Consider the following 13928-nt stretch of genomic DNA (forward strand, 5'->3'; position numbering starts at 1 on the left):
TGACGAGGTATGAGGATGTATGACATGTGTGACGAGGTATGAGGATGTATGACACGCATGTGACGATGTATGACACGCATGTGACGATGTATGACACGCATGTGACGATGTATGACACGCATGTGACGATGTATGACACGCATGTGACGAGGTATGAGGATGTATGACATGTGTGACGAGGTATGAGGATGTATGACACGCATGTGACGATGTATGACGTGTGTGACGAGGTATGACACGTGTGTGACAAGGTATGACGATGTATGACACGTGTGTGACGAGGTATGAGGATGGATGACATGTGTGACGAGGTATGAGGATGTATGACATGTGTGACGAGGTGTGACACGTGTGTCACGATGTATGACACGTGTGTCACGAAGTATGATGTATGACACATGTGTGACGAGGTATGAGGATGTATGACACGTGTGTCACGATGTATGACACGTGTGTCACGAAGTATGATGGATGACACGTGTGTGACGAGGTATGATGCTGGATGATACGCGTGTGACAAGGTATGACGATGGATGACACGTGTGACGAGGTATGAGGATGTGAGACACGTGTGTGACGAGGTATGAGGATGTGAGACACGTGTGTGACGAGGTATGAGGATGTATGACACGTGTGTGACGAGGTATGACGATGTATGACACGTGTGTGACGAGGTATGACGATGTATAGTAACATATTAATCACATTAGAAGATGTATGGCACATGTATGATAAGGCATGAATCACATAAGAGGCTGTGTATTCCCTATTAGAAGATCATGTATGACACATAACACCCCATGTAATACCTACTAGACCTGGGATGGTGTATGACACACGTGTGACAGGGTATGAAGCACATGAGATGCTGCTGGGAGGTCTGGAGTATGTGGCGGTATAACCGATGTCTGGACTGACGAGCGCAGACCGGCTCTGGACTCTGATTGCAGTGATGTCTCTCCTCATCCAGGATCGGGGGGAATCAGCATGGGGGCCTCGCCCTGAACAATCACCTGAGGGCCCCCAGCAGTGACCGTGCCGGACCCCGCACCGCGCTCCTGTATTCTCTGTGTACGAGGATCGGGAGACACGACGTATAAACTTTTCTTTATAATGTAACACAAGGTACACAATATAACTTACATCATATACAACCGCCAAGTAACACAAAGCGTCTGCTGTATACAAAAAGAAACCCACCCGGGGCCCTAACAAAGGGGCCCCAGATGTAGCGTTGTCACTGATGATGAACCATTTACATTCACTTGTCTTCAACCAATCCCATGCTCCGTCGAACCACTGTTCATCCTGCGCCTCCTGGTTCATGAACTGAATGAAAGGTCTCTTCTTCCGCCTCTCACATGTCCTTGGCACCACAGCATGCCCCTTATTAGTAAGTTCCACCTGTAGCACTGTTCATCCTGCGCCTCCTGGTTCATGAACTGAATGCCAGGTCTCTTCTTCCGCCTGTCACATGTACTTGGCACCACAGCACGCTCATTATTAGAAAGGATCTGTAGCTCTGTTCATCCTGAGCCTCCTGGTAAGCTCTCAGGATACCAGATCTGTCCTGTGCACACCCATAATGCCTCACAATGCAGAGGGAGGTGCAGCTCACCCTGAGCCTCCCGATTCATGAACAGTACACCCCAGGCCTCTCCTGTTACTTTCCTCAATTAAGTGCTTTAATGCACTTTCTTTTCGGAAGGAGCTGTAGCTGTGCTCATCCTGGGCTTCCTGGTTCATGAACCGCTATGGTAATCACTGCTGATTGTCAGGGTTGGGATTACATTTAGGTCAAGAGGGAAGGGGCAACAACTCAACACATCAGAAAAGAACAAGCGGAAGTTGCTTTCCAAAAAAGGGTGACCCGTGCCGCTCAGGGTTCTGGGAAAGCTGGATGAGGATGTAGCCGAACATAACTTATATTAGTGTGACTGTTCTCTGAGTAGAGTCCGCTCCAGTAGGAGGACGAGGTCGCCACCTGCTCGTCTCTGCTGCGCAGCCATTCAGAGTTTAGTGCAAAATCAGTCCCAGTATCCCGGGTCAGTCTACGTCAAGATGGCGGTATGAACGCCACCGGTTTATCCGCTCGGAGACGGGATTGAGCTCTTTAAGTGATCTTCGTGGGCGGTTTGTGTTCAGTGCACGGTGACGGTGACATGTGACGAGCTGATGTACGAAAACACGGGGGGGGGGGGCAAAGGAAAGAAATAATCAATAAGGAGAAATTAGTCCGGAAGCCAATACATCCCTCAATTAGCGGCGGTGCGCGCTGCCGACAGCGCACGGGTCTCAGCAGCAATCTGCTCAATTACCGGCCGGGCGGGGGCGCTAATAAACGTCTTGATGAAGAGTGAGCAGCAATTTTCCCTCCAGTGAGGATTCATCGGAGGTCGGCGTCCTCGGAGACGACGAGATTACAAATGTCCGGCCGCAGCCTCAGTGCGCCTGGCTGCGCTCGCCCCCCGAGTTGGCGCTGGTCACCCGCAGGGTTATGGATGCCACCTGCTCGCTGGACGAGCCCTCCTTGACGCTCTCCTCCTTGTGGCCGATTGTCTGCGCCGGACACTCAAAGTGAACACAGTGGAAAACCTGGAAAGAAAAGAAAGGGTTAAATCACGGCATCAACTCAGAAAGCCGGTCTGTATCTGCGTCTGGGAAAGCCGAGTGGCATCCAATAGGGGCTACCGTTAGGACTGCGCCAGGGTTCGGCTCTAGTCCTATAGCGCGACAGATACAGGAGTGATGGGTATATTACCAGATACCCATGACCATATAGGCGGATCGGGACCCTGGGAAAGCTGGGTGACAAGCAATATGGCCGCCGGCCGTCAGGATCCTGGGAAAGCTGGGTGAGCCCCCTGTGTATTGAACATATACGGCCACCCAGCTTTCCCACACCCCTGAATGTCTACGGTCACACTGCGGGGTATACAGCCAATCTGTTGAATTGTCCATGCAGCTCTAGATGTGACTAGAGGATCAGGACAGAAGTGAGGCGTCAGCTCTGCGTGTGACTACAGACAAGGAACCCTCTCAGGATGAGTGGCTGAGGGGGTCCGGCGGTCTCACCTCGTTTGCCGTGTTGTGGGTCCCTACGATCCTGATGAAACACGTCGCTTGTCGGTCAAAAGTGATTGTCTGCCACGACCTGGAAAACAAAGGCAGCAGAAGAAGGGTTAATGCCGATGCATGCAGAGGAGTAAGGGTTATACTCCATTCACAGCTAAAGCACAGAGGAACAAAGAACAACTTCACCTTTAAATTACACAGCGTTCTACATGAAAAACTGTTTCTGCTCCAGTAACGACCAGAGCTGCAATCACCATGAAGTAAACCGAGCACATGCCCCACTGCCGCCCCCTGCTGGATCAGTGTCTGTACAATAAAATGTTCACCCCACAACCTGTCAGGGACTGGAGCTGAAGCTACAGAGTAAAAGATTGCTCCTGATAGCTGGCTGTGACTGCAGCTTCAGGTGTGACTGGAGTACAAATCATCCAACTTTATACATGGATTTGATAGAATGGTCACACTCACTGACAGCAAGCAGAGATCCTGAAAGTAGAATGTTAGAAAATATCCGCTACAAAGTTGCAGATTTTTACTTATACATGAAGGGACCCTTAACATCTCCCCATGAACAGGCAGCAGGAGCGACCCCCAAAATGAGAGGAGCGGCATTCAGACCCGAATGTGCCGCTTATCTCCAGAGAAGCTAAGGATGAAACCAGTAAACGTTAACCCTGCGAGTCCTGCAGCAGATTACACTAGAAACAATCCACACATTAAGAGGCTGACCTCATTCTACAGGGACGGAAAGTAAAGTATTACCCCCAGCGGCGCCACCCTGTACCCCAAGCGCCGGCGGCGCCACCCTGTACCCCAAGCGTCAGTCACCCTGTACGCCAAGCGTCAGCGTCGTTACCCTGTACCCCAAGCGTCAGCGTCGTTACCCTGTACCCCAAGCGTCAGCGTCGTTACCCTGTACCCCAAGCGTCAGCGTCGTTACCCTGTACCCCAAGCGTCAGCGTCGTTACCCTGTACCCCAAGCGTCAGCGTCGTTACCCTGTACCCCAAGCGTCAGCGTCGTTACCCTGTTCCCCAAGCGTCAGCGTCGTTACCCTGTACCAAAGTTTCAACTTCAGAATGTTTGAGAGGGTGGACAGAACAGCAGCAGTAGAGACTATGAGGCGCAGGCGGTGGCTGAGAGGACACGCTCACTGCTCCTCTATTCTATCCCTGAAAAGAGATTTGCAGACAATGAGCCGTGAGCAACGAAATGCAAAGAAACCTCATATTCAATATAAAGCAGGGAACACAGGCTCAATATCCACCGCCATTATACTGTCACCCAGGACACATTCACTGCTCGCACCTGACACTCACAAAGACAAGAGCACAAAACACTGCCAGACCGGACAGCAAGCACACAATGAGCCGCAATCCAAACACCGTCCCTGCACAATAGCCTGAAAATCCACCGCTACGTGTAACTGCTGATTAACGTGAAAAATACAAGACTGCGTGGGAAAACCAGCATCACAGCCGTATACACATCAACATGGGGCAGTATTATAGTAGTTATATTCCTGTACATAGGAGGCAGTATTATAGTAGTTATATTCTTGTACATAGGAGGCAGTATTATAGTAGTTATATTCTTGTACATAGGAGGCAGTATTATAGTAGTTATATTCTTGTACATAGGAGGCAGTATTATAGTAGTTATATTCTTGTACATAGGAGCAGTATTATAGTAGTTATATTCTTGTACATAGGAGGCAGTATTATAGTAGTTATATTCTTGTACATAGGAGCAGTATTATAGCAGTTATATTCTTGTACATAGGAGGCAGTATTATAGTAGTTATATTCCTGTACATAGGAGCAGTATTATAGTAGTTATATTCCTGTACATAGGAGCAGTATTATAGTAGTTATATTCCTGTACATAGGAGCAGTATTATAGTAGTTATATTCCTGTACATAGGAGGCAGTATTATAGTAGTTATATTCCTGTACATAGGAGACAGTATTATAGTAGTTATATTCTTGTACATAGGGGGCAGTATTATAGTAGTTATATTCTTGTACATAGGAGGCAGTATTATAGTAGTTATATTCTTGTACATAGGAGCAGTATTATAGTAGTTATATTCCTGTACATAGGAGGCAGTATTATAGTAGTTATATTCCTGTACATAGGAGACAGTATTATAGTAGTTATATTCTTGTACATAGGAGACAGTATTATAGTAGTTATATTCTTGTACATAGGAGCAGTATTATAGTAGTTATATTCCTGTACATAGGAGCAGTATTATAGTAGTTATATTCCTGTACATAGGAGGCAGTATTATAGTAGTTATATTCCTGTACATAGGAGACAGTATTATAGTAGTTATATTCTTGTACATAGGGGGCAGTATTATAGTAGTTATATTCTTGTACATAGGAGGCAGTATTATAGTAGTTATATTCTTGTACATAGGAGCAGTATTATAGTAGTTATATTCCTGTACATAGGAGGCAGTATTATAGTAGTTATATTCCTGTACATAGGAGACAGTATTATAGTAGTTATATTCTTGTACATAGGAGACAGTATTATAGTAGTTATATTCTTGTACATAGGAGCAGTATTATAGTAGTTATATTCTTGTACATAGGAGGCAGTATTATAGTAGTAATATTCTTGTACATAGGGGGCAGTATTATAGTAGTTATATTCTTGTACATAGGAGGCAGTATTATAGTAGTTATATTCTTGTATATAGGAGCAGTATTATAGTAGTTATATTCTTGTACATAGGAGACAGTATTATAGTAGTTATATTCTTGTACATAGGAGCAGTATTATAGTAGTTATATTCTTGTACATAGGAGCAGTATTATAGTATATATATATATATATATATATATATATATATGTTACTGCATATTATTATAGCAGTCAGATTCATTACCTATATTGCAGGTGTATAGCACATGATGGGTAAGGCAGTTATAATGTACAGTGAGATGTAATTGGGAATGTTTCATATTCATTTAATCTGCAGCAGAGAATAATGAACTTAATTAAACTTTATAATTAGAAATTCTTTATATAGCAGCAGGATTCATGCAGCATCTCTGGCTCGGAATCCTTTATCTCCTGGATCAGGATGTGCAGAGGATGAGCATTGTAGTCGTCCTCGCTGTCTCCTGCCTCATCTCGTTGCATGCAGTGATAATGGTGCCAGTGGAATATAGTTATCGTTACCATAAATCATGTAGAGATCTCAATGACCAAAGTCCGCAGTGGTAATGCCATGATTTTACCTAGAATTGCTGCTCTGAAGCCACGGCCTAGGAGTCTGCAGGGTGCACTTCCATTACCTTTTGAGGTCATCACCAATTTCAAGATCTCTGCTTGTTGTCAGTGAGCTGAAAAGTTCCTGGTTACATTCAGAAGCTGAAATCCTGCACAGACCTAATACTTCTCACATCTGAGGGTTTGTTACAATTGTGTCCAGTCTATACAGACCTCTATTACCCACGGTATGGGGGAGGGATAGGGTAATGGCGCACTATGCCCATAAGAATAGCATATGTTCTTAACGCTCACGCCATTTCTAAGCTGGAGGCGAGACCTCTGAGCGGCATTAGAGCTGCGTACCCCGGGCTCGTCCTGCAGACAGATATTTATTCTCCGGAACAACGCGCTACAATGGATGTTATTTGATACAAAGGAAAGGTTAGCCGGCTGAGCGGTCGGGTGTAATTATCGCCCGCCTCTTGCTATTTACAGCTCAGACGGCTCGTTTTTATAACGGACAACAGCGTGAGACGGAAGACAGCGAGGACGCCAAATATAAAATTATCATAAGCGTTTGCCCTTTAAGAAGAGGAAAAAAGAAGAGAGACTTTCTTTATTGTCATTACAGGTGAAGGCGAGAAGTAAATCTCCGCTCGGCATTTAAAGGAATGACAATGACATTGGCGCGGGGCGCTAATTGGCTTCTATTAAGGAGGTAGCGATACGGTAATAAACGGCGTGACAGCTTCTGCGGATGAAGCAGGACAGGACGAGACGTCCGGGAGTGCATCATTCACACAGGCGCTGGTTACAGTACATGAAGACAGGGAGCGGGATAACAAGTCTCTGCCTCGTCCCGCGGTTTGACAGGCGGTTTTTCCCTATCATGGCGGTACGAGCTGGAATCCATCACATCCGATGTAACCTTTATCAGCCGGGGCGCTGTCTAATAAGGGCTAAGTACTGTCTGGGTAAGCGGGCTCAGAGCTATGAGAGGTACATGACACATGTGAAACCCGTAAGAGGCGAAAAGGCCGACCGTGTCACCTGACAGCGCAATGGCTAATATGAAAAAATCCTCCCCTGTTGCATATAGACAAAGCGCTAAAATCAACATGTGATCGCCTGAGATAAGAGAAGGTCGCCATTTCTTCGCAACCGCGGGGCGGAACACAAATCCTAATCAGACAACATAAATCTCAAAATCTCTGCAGGCTTAAAGGGGATCTCCACTACGAACTAAATACATACTGTTTGTGCTATAGCACAGGAGCCTAATACCAGTCAGTTTTCATCTAATCAGTCCCTGAAATCAGAGCACGAGGCAGACTTGTACTTAAAGGGGTATTCCCATCCTTCTTACTGTCCACCGATTACCAATGAGTTCAATGCGGCTGCTCTAAATCTGCAAATGGGGGGGGTCACAGTACGTCCCCGGTCTACAGAGACGTCAGTGCCCCAGAGCTGGGACCCCCAGAATGCTCAAACTGGGCACGTTCCTGTCCTTTGTAAGGCTATAGTGACACCTGCAGTTTAATGTTGGTACTGCACCCACAGGACAATTTTCGGTGCAGTGAGTTTTAGACACGGATTTCATTATGTTCTATTAATTAGAGAAATACTAATAATAAACTATTTTTCCCAGAACTGTCTTGGTTCACATTTACCTGCAGGGAACCTTTGTGTGATCGGCCACCATGGTCCACTGCTGCTGGTTTGTAGACACCTCGATGTAGTAGCTGTAACTGCGGTCGTCGCAATCCCACAGCAATAATCTATGGAAATAAAGATGAAGGCTGATTAGTCAGAGACCAGTCTGAAGGACGGAGACATCAGGGGGGGTATGTTACATTGTATCGCTGTATCCCTGTGTTACATTGCACTTGATTTCACAATGAAGACTTTGCGGTAGAGGGCACTGCGCTGTTCACGGCTCATGGACCGGATACAGCAACTAAAGGCGGGCACCGAAGGGCGTCACTGACTGAAGCGGGCAGAGCTAAATCAGCATGGCATCACCTGTAACCCCGCAACCACCCTTACCGCCTTACATGCCCAACACCACCTGTAACATTCCCAACATCACCTGTAACATTCTCTATACCACCCTTACCACCTCCACCACCCGTAACATTCCCAACACCACCTGTAACACCCCCAACACCCATAATATTTCCAACACCACCAGTAAGATCTGTACCACCTGTACAATCTTCTCACCACCTATAACATTCCCAACACCACCTGTAACACCCGTAACAATCCCAACACACCCCTAACACTGCGACCATCCGTAACAATCCCAACACACCCCTAACACTGCGACCATCCGTAACATTTCCAACACCACCTGTAACACCGCCACCACCAATAATATTTCCAACACCATCGTTAAGTTCTCGACTACCTGTACAATACCCTCACCATCCGTAACATTCCCGACACCACCTGTAACACCGCCACTACCCATAACATTCCCAACACCGCCACTACCTGTAGCGTTCCCACCGCCACCTGTAACACCTCCACCACTCGCATCATTACCACCACCTGTAACACCGCCACTATTCATAACATTCCCAACACCACCTGTAACACCGCCACTACCCGTAACATTCCCAACACCACCTGTAACACTGCCACAACCCGTAACATTCCCAACACCACCTGCAACACTGCCACCACCTGTAGCATTTCCACCGCCACCTGTAACACCTCCACCACTGGTATCATTACCACCACCTGTAGCATTGCTCACAGCTGTAACACCGCCACCTGTAACACCTCTGCCACCTGTAGCATTTCCACCACTTGCAACATTGCTACTAAGTGTAACACCGCCACCACCCGCATCACTGCGACCATCTGTAACAATGCACTACCCAGTGACAGTTCCTCTATTCTGATATCAGCACCTGCTGCTCATACCGCATCTATCCACCGGTTATGGATGACTCCAACAGTTTGTGGCGGTAACACAGGATAATATGTTAATGACAATGCGGCTAATTACTCTACTCCGTGGGATTTATTTGATCATCGGATCCACCGGGCGGCTTTAGATTCTGGTCTTCAAAGGAACAAATGGAGGGGAAGAAATAGACAGATGCACAATGTGCTGCTGGGCTTCAGAAGCAGTGAGGACGCAGCATCACATCGTATGATTAGAAGGACGCTGCGTGTCTGGCCGCACGGACGGGATCGCTGCCAAGTACTATTAAAGCCACTTTATAAATGGTTCAGTCCAGACTCGGATCGCACATTAAAGGCAGCACAAGGGGGGGCGGCAAACAATGGAGGCCGGGGATTTCCGCATATACCGACGAGAAATCAGGAGATTCCTTATGTGGTTTCTGCACTACTCCTCTGTAGACACGAGGGGCCACTGGAATAATGGCGCTAATAACAACAAATATATGGGAGGCAAAAATGGCGCATAGAAAAACCATACGGTTTTCTTTATGCCATCTAATGGCTGCAAAAAAATGGCGCACGACCCTGGATCCTCCTCAGGATTGAGGAAGAAGATGCAAAATGTGTCTCTCTAAACACAAAGACGTAGTTGACTTGACGCGTCCGCCTTGCGACTGTGACGCGCTGTTACCTGCACGGGCGATGGCGATCTTCGTGTTTACTGTAGTTTTTGTGTGTACAAGTCGAGATGCGATGGTCTGCGGGGACCGACGCACTTAACCGTTGAATGCTGTGAATTTATTCTCCGGAAGAGTCGCCCCGGCCAAGATTCTGCCAGTTACCTCCATGAATATTCACGACCTCGCATCTGACAGAAGGGCCAAGTGCCGCCGCGCGATCTGTAATCCTTAACAATATATTCAGCGCGGGTCTGCGGGGAATTCACGAGCGGACGCAAACTCGCTCGCGTTCAGGAATAAACCGCGCATCGAATGACGATTATATTGTGAGAGGTTGGGCACGCGGTCAGAGCCGGCAAGAGGTCTGCTGCCATGTTGTGAGTTGTCACAGCCACGCCCACGTTGTTAGGGTTAATAAGCAGTAAAGAGAGTGGTTGTCACAGCCCCGCCCATGTAACTGGAGTCAGCTATAGTGCTATTGTCACAGCCCCGCCCACGTTACTGGAGTCAGCTATAGTGCTATTAGAGGTTGTCACAGCCCCGCCCATGTCAGTGGAGTCAGCTATAGTGCTATTAGAGGTTGTCACAGCTCCGCCCATGTCACTGGAGTCAGCTATAGTGCTATTAGAGGTTGTCACAGCCCCGCCCATGTCACTGGAGTCAGCTATAGTGCTATTAGAGGTTGTGACAGCTCCGCCCATGTTACTGGAGTCAGCTATAGTGCTATTAGAGGTTGTCACAGCCCCGCCCATGTTACTGGAGTCAGCTATAGTGCTATTAGAGGTTGTCACAGCTCCGCCCATGTTACTGGAGTCAGCTATAGTGCTATTAGAGGTTGTCACAGCTCCGCCCATGTTACTGGAGTCCGCTATAGTGCTATTAGTGGTTGTCACAGCCCCGCCCATGTTACTGGAGTCAGCTATAGTGCTATTAGAGGTTGTCACAGCTCCGCCCATGTTACTGGAGTCAGCTATAGTGCTATTAGGGGTTGTCACAGCTCCGCCCATGTTACTGGAGTCAGCTATAGTGCTATTAGGGGTTGTCACAGCCCCGCCCATGTTACTGGAGTCAGCTATAGTGCTATTAGAGGTTGTCACAGCCCCGCCCATGTTACTGGAGTCAGCTATAGTGCTATTAGAGGTTGTCACAGCCCCGCCCATGTTACTGGAGTCAGCTATAGTGCTATTAGAGGTTGTCACAGCCCCGCCCATGTTACTGGAGTCAGCTATAGTGCTATTAGAGGTTGTCACAGCTCCGCCCATGTTACTGGAGTCAGCTATAGTGCTATTAGTGGTTGTCACAGCCCCGCCCATGTTACTGGAGTCAGCTATAGTGCTATTAGAGGTTGTCACAGCCCCGCCCATGTTACTGGAGTCAGCTATAGTGCTATTAGAGGTTGTCACAGCTCCGCCCATGTTACTGGAGTCAGCTATAGTGCTATTAGAGGTTGTCACAGCCCCGCCCATGTTACTGGAGTCAGCTATAGTGCTATTAGAGGTTGTCACAGCCCCGCCCATGTTACTGGAGTCAGCTATAGTGCTATTAGAGGTTGTCACAGCTCCGCCCATGTTACTGGAGTCAGCTATAGTGCTATTAGTGGTTGTCACAGCCCCGCCCATGTTACTGGAGTCAGCTATAGTGCTATTAGAGGTTGTCACAGCCCCGCCCATGTTACTGGAGTCAGCTATAGTGCCATTAGAGGTTGTCACAGCTCCGCCCATGTTACTGGAGTCAGCTATAGTGCTATTAGTGGTCGTCACAGCCCCGCCCATGTTACTGGAGTCAGCTATAGTGCTATTGTCACAGCTCCGCCCATGTTACTGGAGTCAGCTATAGTGCCATTAGAGGTTGTCACAGCTCCGCCCATGTTACTGGAGTCAGCTATAGTGCTATTAGTGGTTGTCACAGCCCCGCCCATGTTACTGGAGTCAGCTATAGTGCTATTGTCACAGCTCCGCCCATGTTACTGGAGTCAGCTATAGTGCTATTAGGGGTTGTCACAGCTCCGCCCATGTTACTGGAGTCAGCTATAGTGCTATTAGAGGTTGTCACAGCCCCGCCCATGTTACTGGAGTCAGCTATAGTGCTATTAGAGGTTGTCACAGCCCCGCCCATGTTACTGGAGTCAGCTATAGTGCTATTAGAGGTTGTCACAGCCCCGCCCATGTTACTGGAGTCAGCTATAGTGCTATTAGAGGTTGTCACAGCTCCGCCCATGTTACTGGAGTCAGCTATAGTGCTATTAGAGGTTGTCACAGCCCCGCGCATGTTACTGGAGTCAGCTATAGTGCTATTAGTGGTGTCACAGCCCCGCCCATGTTACTGGAGTCAGCTATAGTGCTATTGTCACAGCTCCGCCCATGTTACTGGAGTCAGCTATAGTGCTATTAGGGGTTGTCACAGCTCCGCCCATGTTACTGGAGTCAGCTATAGTGCTATTAGAGGTTGTCACAGCCCCGCCCATGTTACTGGAGTCAGCTATAGTGCTATTAGAGGTTGTCACAGCCCCGCCCATGTTACTGGAGTCAGCTATAGTGCTATTAGAGGTTGTCACAGCCCCGCCCATGTTACTGGAGTCAGCTATAGTGCTATTAGAGGTTGTCACAGCTCCGCCCATGTTACTGGAGTCAGCTATAGTGCTATTAGTGGTTGTCACAGCCCCGCCCATGTTACTGGAGTCAGCTATAGTGCTATTAGAGGTTGTCACAGCCCCGCCCATGTTACTGGAGTCAGCTATAGTGCTATTAGAGGTTGTCACAGCCCCGCCCATGTTACTGGAGTCAGCTATAGTGCTATTAGAGGTTGTCACAGCCCCGCCCATGTTACTGGAGTCAGCTATAGTGCTATTAGAGGTTGTCACAGCTCCGCCCATGTTACTGGAGTCAGCTATAGTGCCATTAGAGGTTGTCACAGCTCCGCCCATGTTACTGGAGTCAGCTATAGTGCCATTAGAGGTTGTCACAGCTCCGTCCATGTTACTGGAGTCAGCTATAGTGCCATTAGAGGTTGTCACAGCTCCGCCCATGTTACTGGAGTCAGCTATAGTGCCATTAGAGGTTGTCACAGCTCCGCCCATGTTACTGGAGTCAGCTATAGTGCCATTAGTGGTTGTCACAGCCCCGCCCATGTTACTGGAGTCAGCTATAGTGCCATTAGAGGTTGTCACAGCTCCGCCCATGTTACTGGAGTCAGCTATAGTGCCATTAGAGGTTGTCACAGCCCCGCCCATGTTACTGGAGTCAGCTATAGTGCCATTAGAGGTTGTCACAGCCCCGCCCATGTTACTGGAGTCAGCTATAGTGCCATTAGGGGTTGTCACAGCTCCACCCATGTTACTGGAGTCAGCTATAGTGCTATTAGAGGTTGTCACAGCCCCGCCCATGTTACTGGAGTCAGCTATAGTGCTATTAGAGGTTGTCACAGCTCCGCCCATGTTACTGGAGTCAGCTATAGTGCTATTAGAGGTTGTCACAGCTCCGCCCATGTTACTGGAGTCAGCTATAGTGCTATTAGAGGTTGTCACAGCTCCGCCCATGTTACTGGAGTCAGCTATAGTGCTATTAGAGGTTGTCACAGCCCCGCCCATGTTACTGGAGTCAGCTATAGTGCTATTAGGGGTTGTCACAGCTCCGCCCATGTTACTGGAGTCCGCTATAGTGCTATTAGTGGTTGTCACAGCTCCGCCCATGTTACTGGAGTCAGCTATAGTGCTATTAGAGGTTGTCACAGCCCCGCCCATGTTACTGGAGTCAGCTATAGTGCTATTAGAGGTTGTCACAGCTCCGCCCATGTTACTGGAGTCCGCTATAGTGCTATTAGTGGTTGTCACAGCTCCGCCCATGTTACTGGAGTCAGCTATAGTGCTATTAGAGGTTGTCACAGCCCCGCCCATGTTACTGGAGTCAGCTATAGTGCTATTAGAGGTTGTCACAGCCCCGCCCATGTTACTGGAGTCAGCTATAGTGCTATTAGAGGTTGTCACAGCCCCGCCCATGTTACTGGAGTCAGCTATAGTGCTATTAGAGGTTGTC

General features: G+C 48.0%; 1 protein-coding gene across 1 annotated transcript in view; it reads right to left on the reverse strand.

Annotated features, from left to right (window-relative positions):
• Positions 1-1091: 1091 nt before the first annotated feature.
• The window catches only part of LOC122934233 (BTB/POZ domain-containing protein 9-like), a 76661-nt gene continuing 63824 nt past the window's right edge, over positions 1092-13928 (reverse strand). The window contains exons 7-9 of the mRNA XM_044289547.1: positions 7972-8079; positions 3076-3154; positions 1092-2595 (exon numbers count right to left, since the gene is read on the reverse strand). Coding sequence (XP_044145482.1) covers positions 2443-2595; positions 3076-3154; positions 7972-8079 — 340 coding nt within the window. The 3' untranslated portion in view covers positions 1092-2442. The remainder of the gene's footprint in view (positions 2596-3075; positions 3155-7971; positions 8080-13928) is intronic.

Source organism: Bufo gargarizans, chromosome 4 (genome assembly GCF_014858855.1).
Source record: "Bufo gargarizans isolate SCDJY-AF-19 chromosome 4, ASM1485885v1, whole genome shotgun sequence".
In the NCBI taxonomy this organism is placed as follows: Eukaryota; Metazoa; Chordata; class Amphibia; order Anura; family Bufonidae; genus Bufo; species Bufo gargarizans.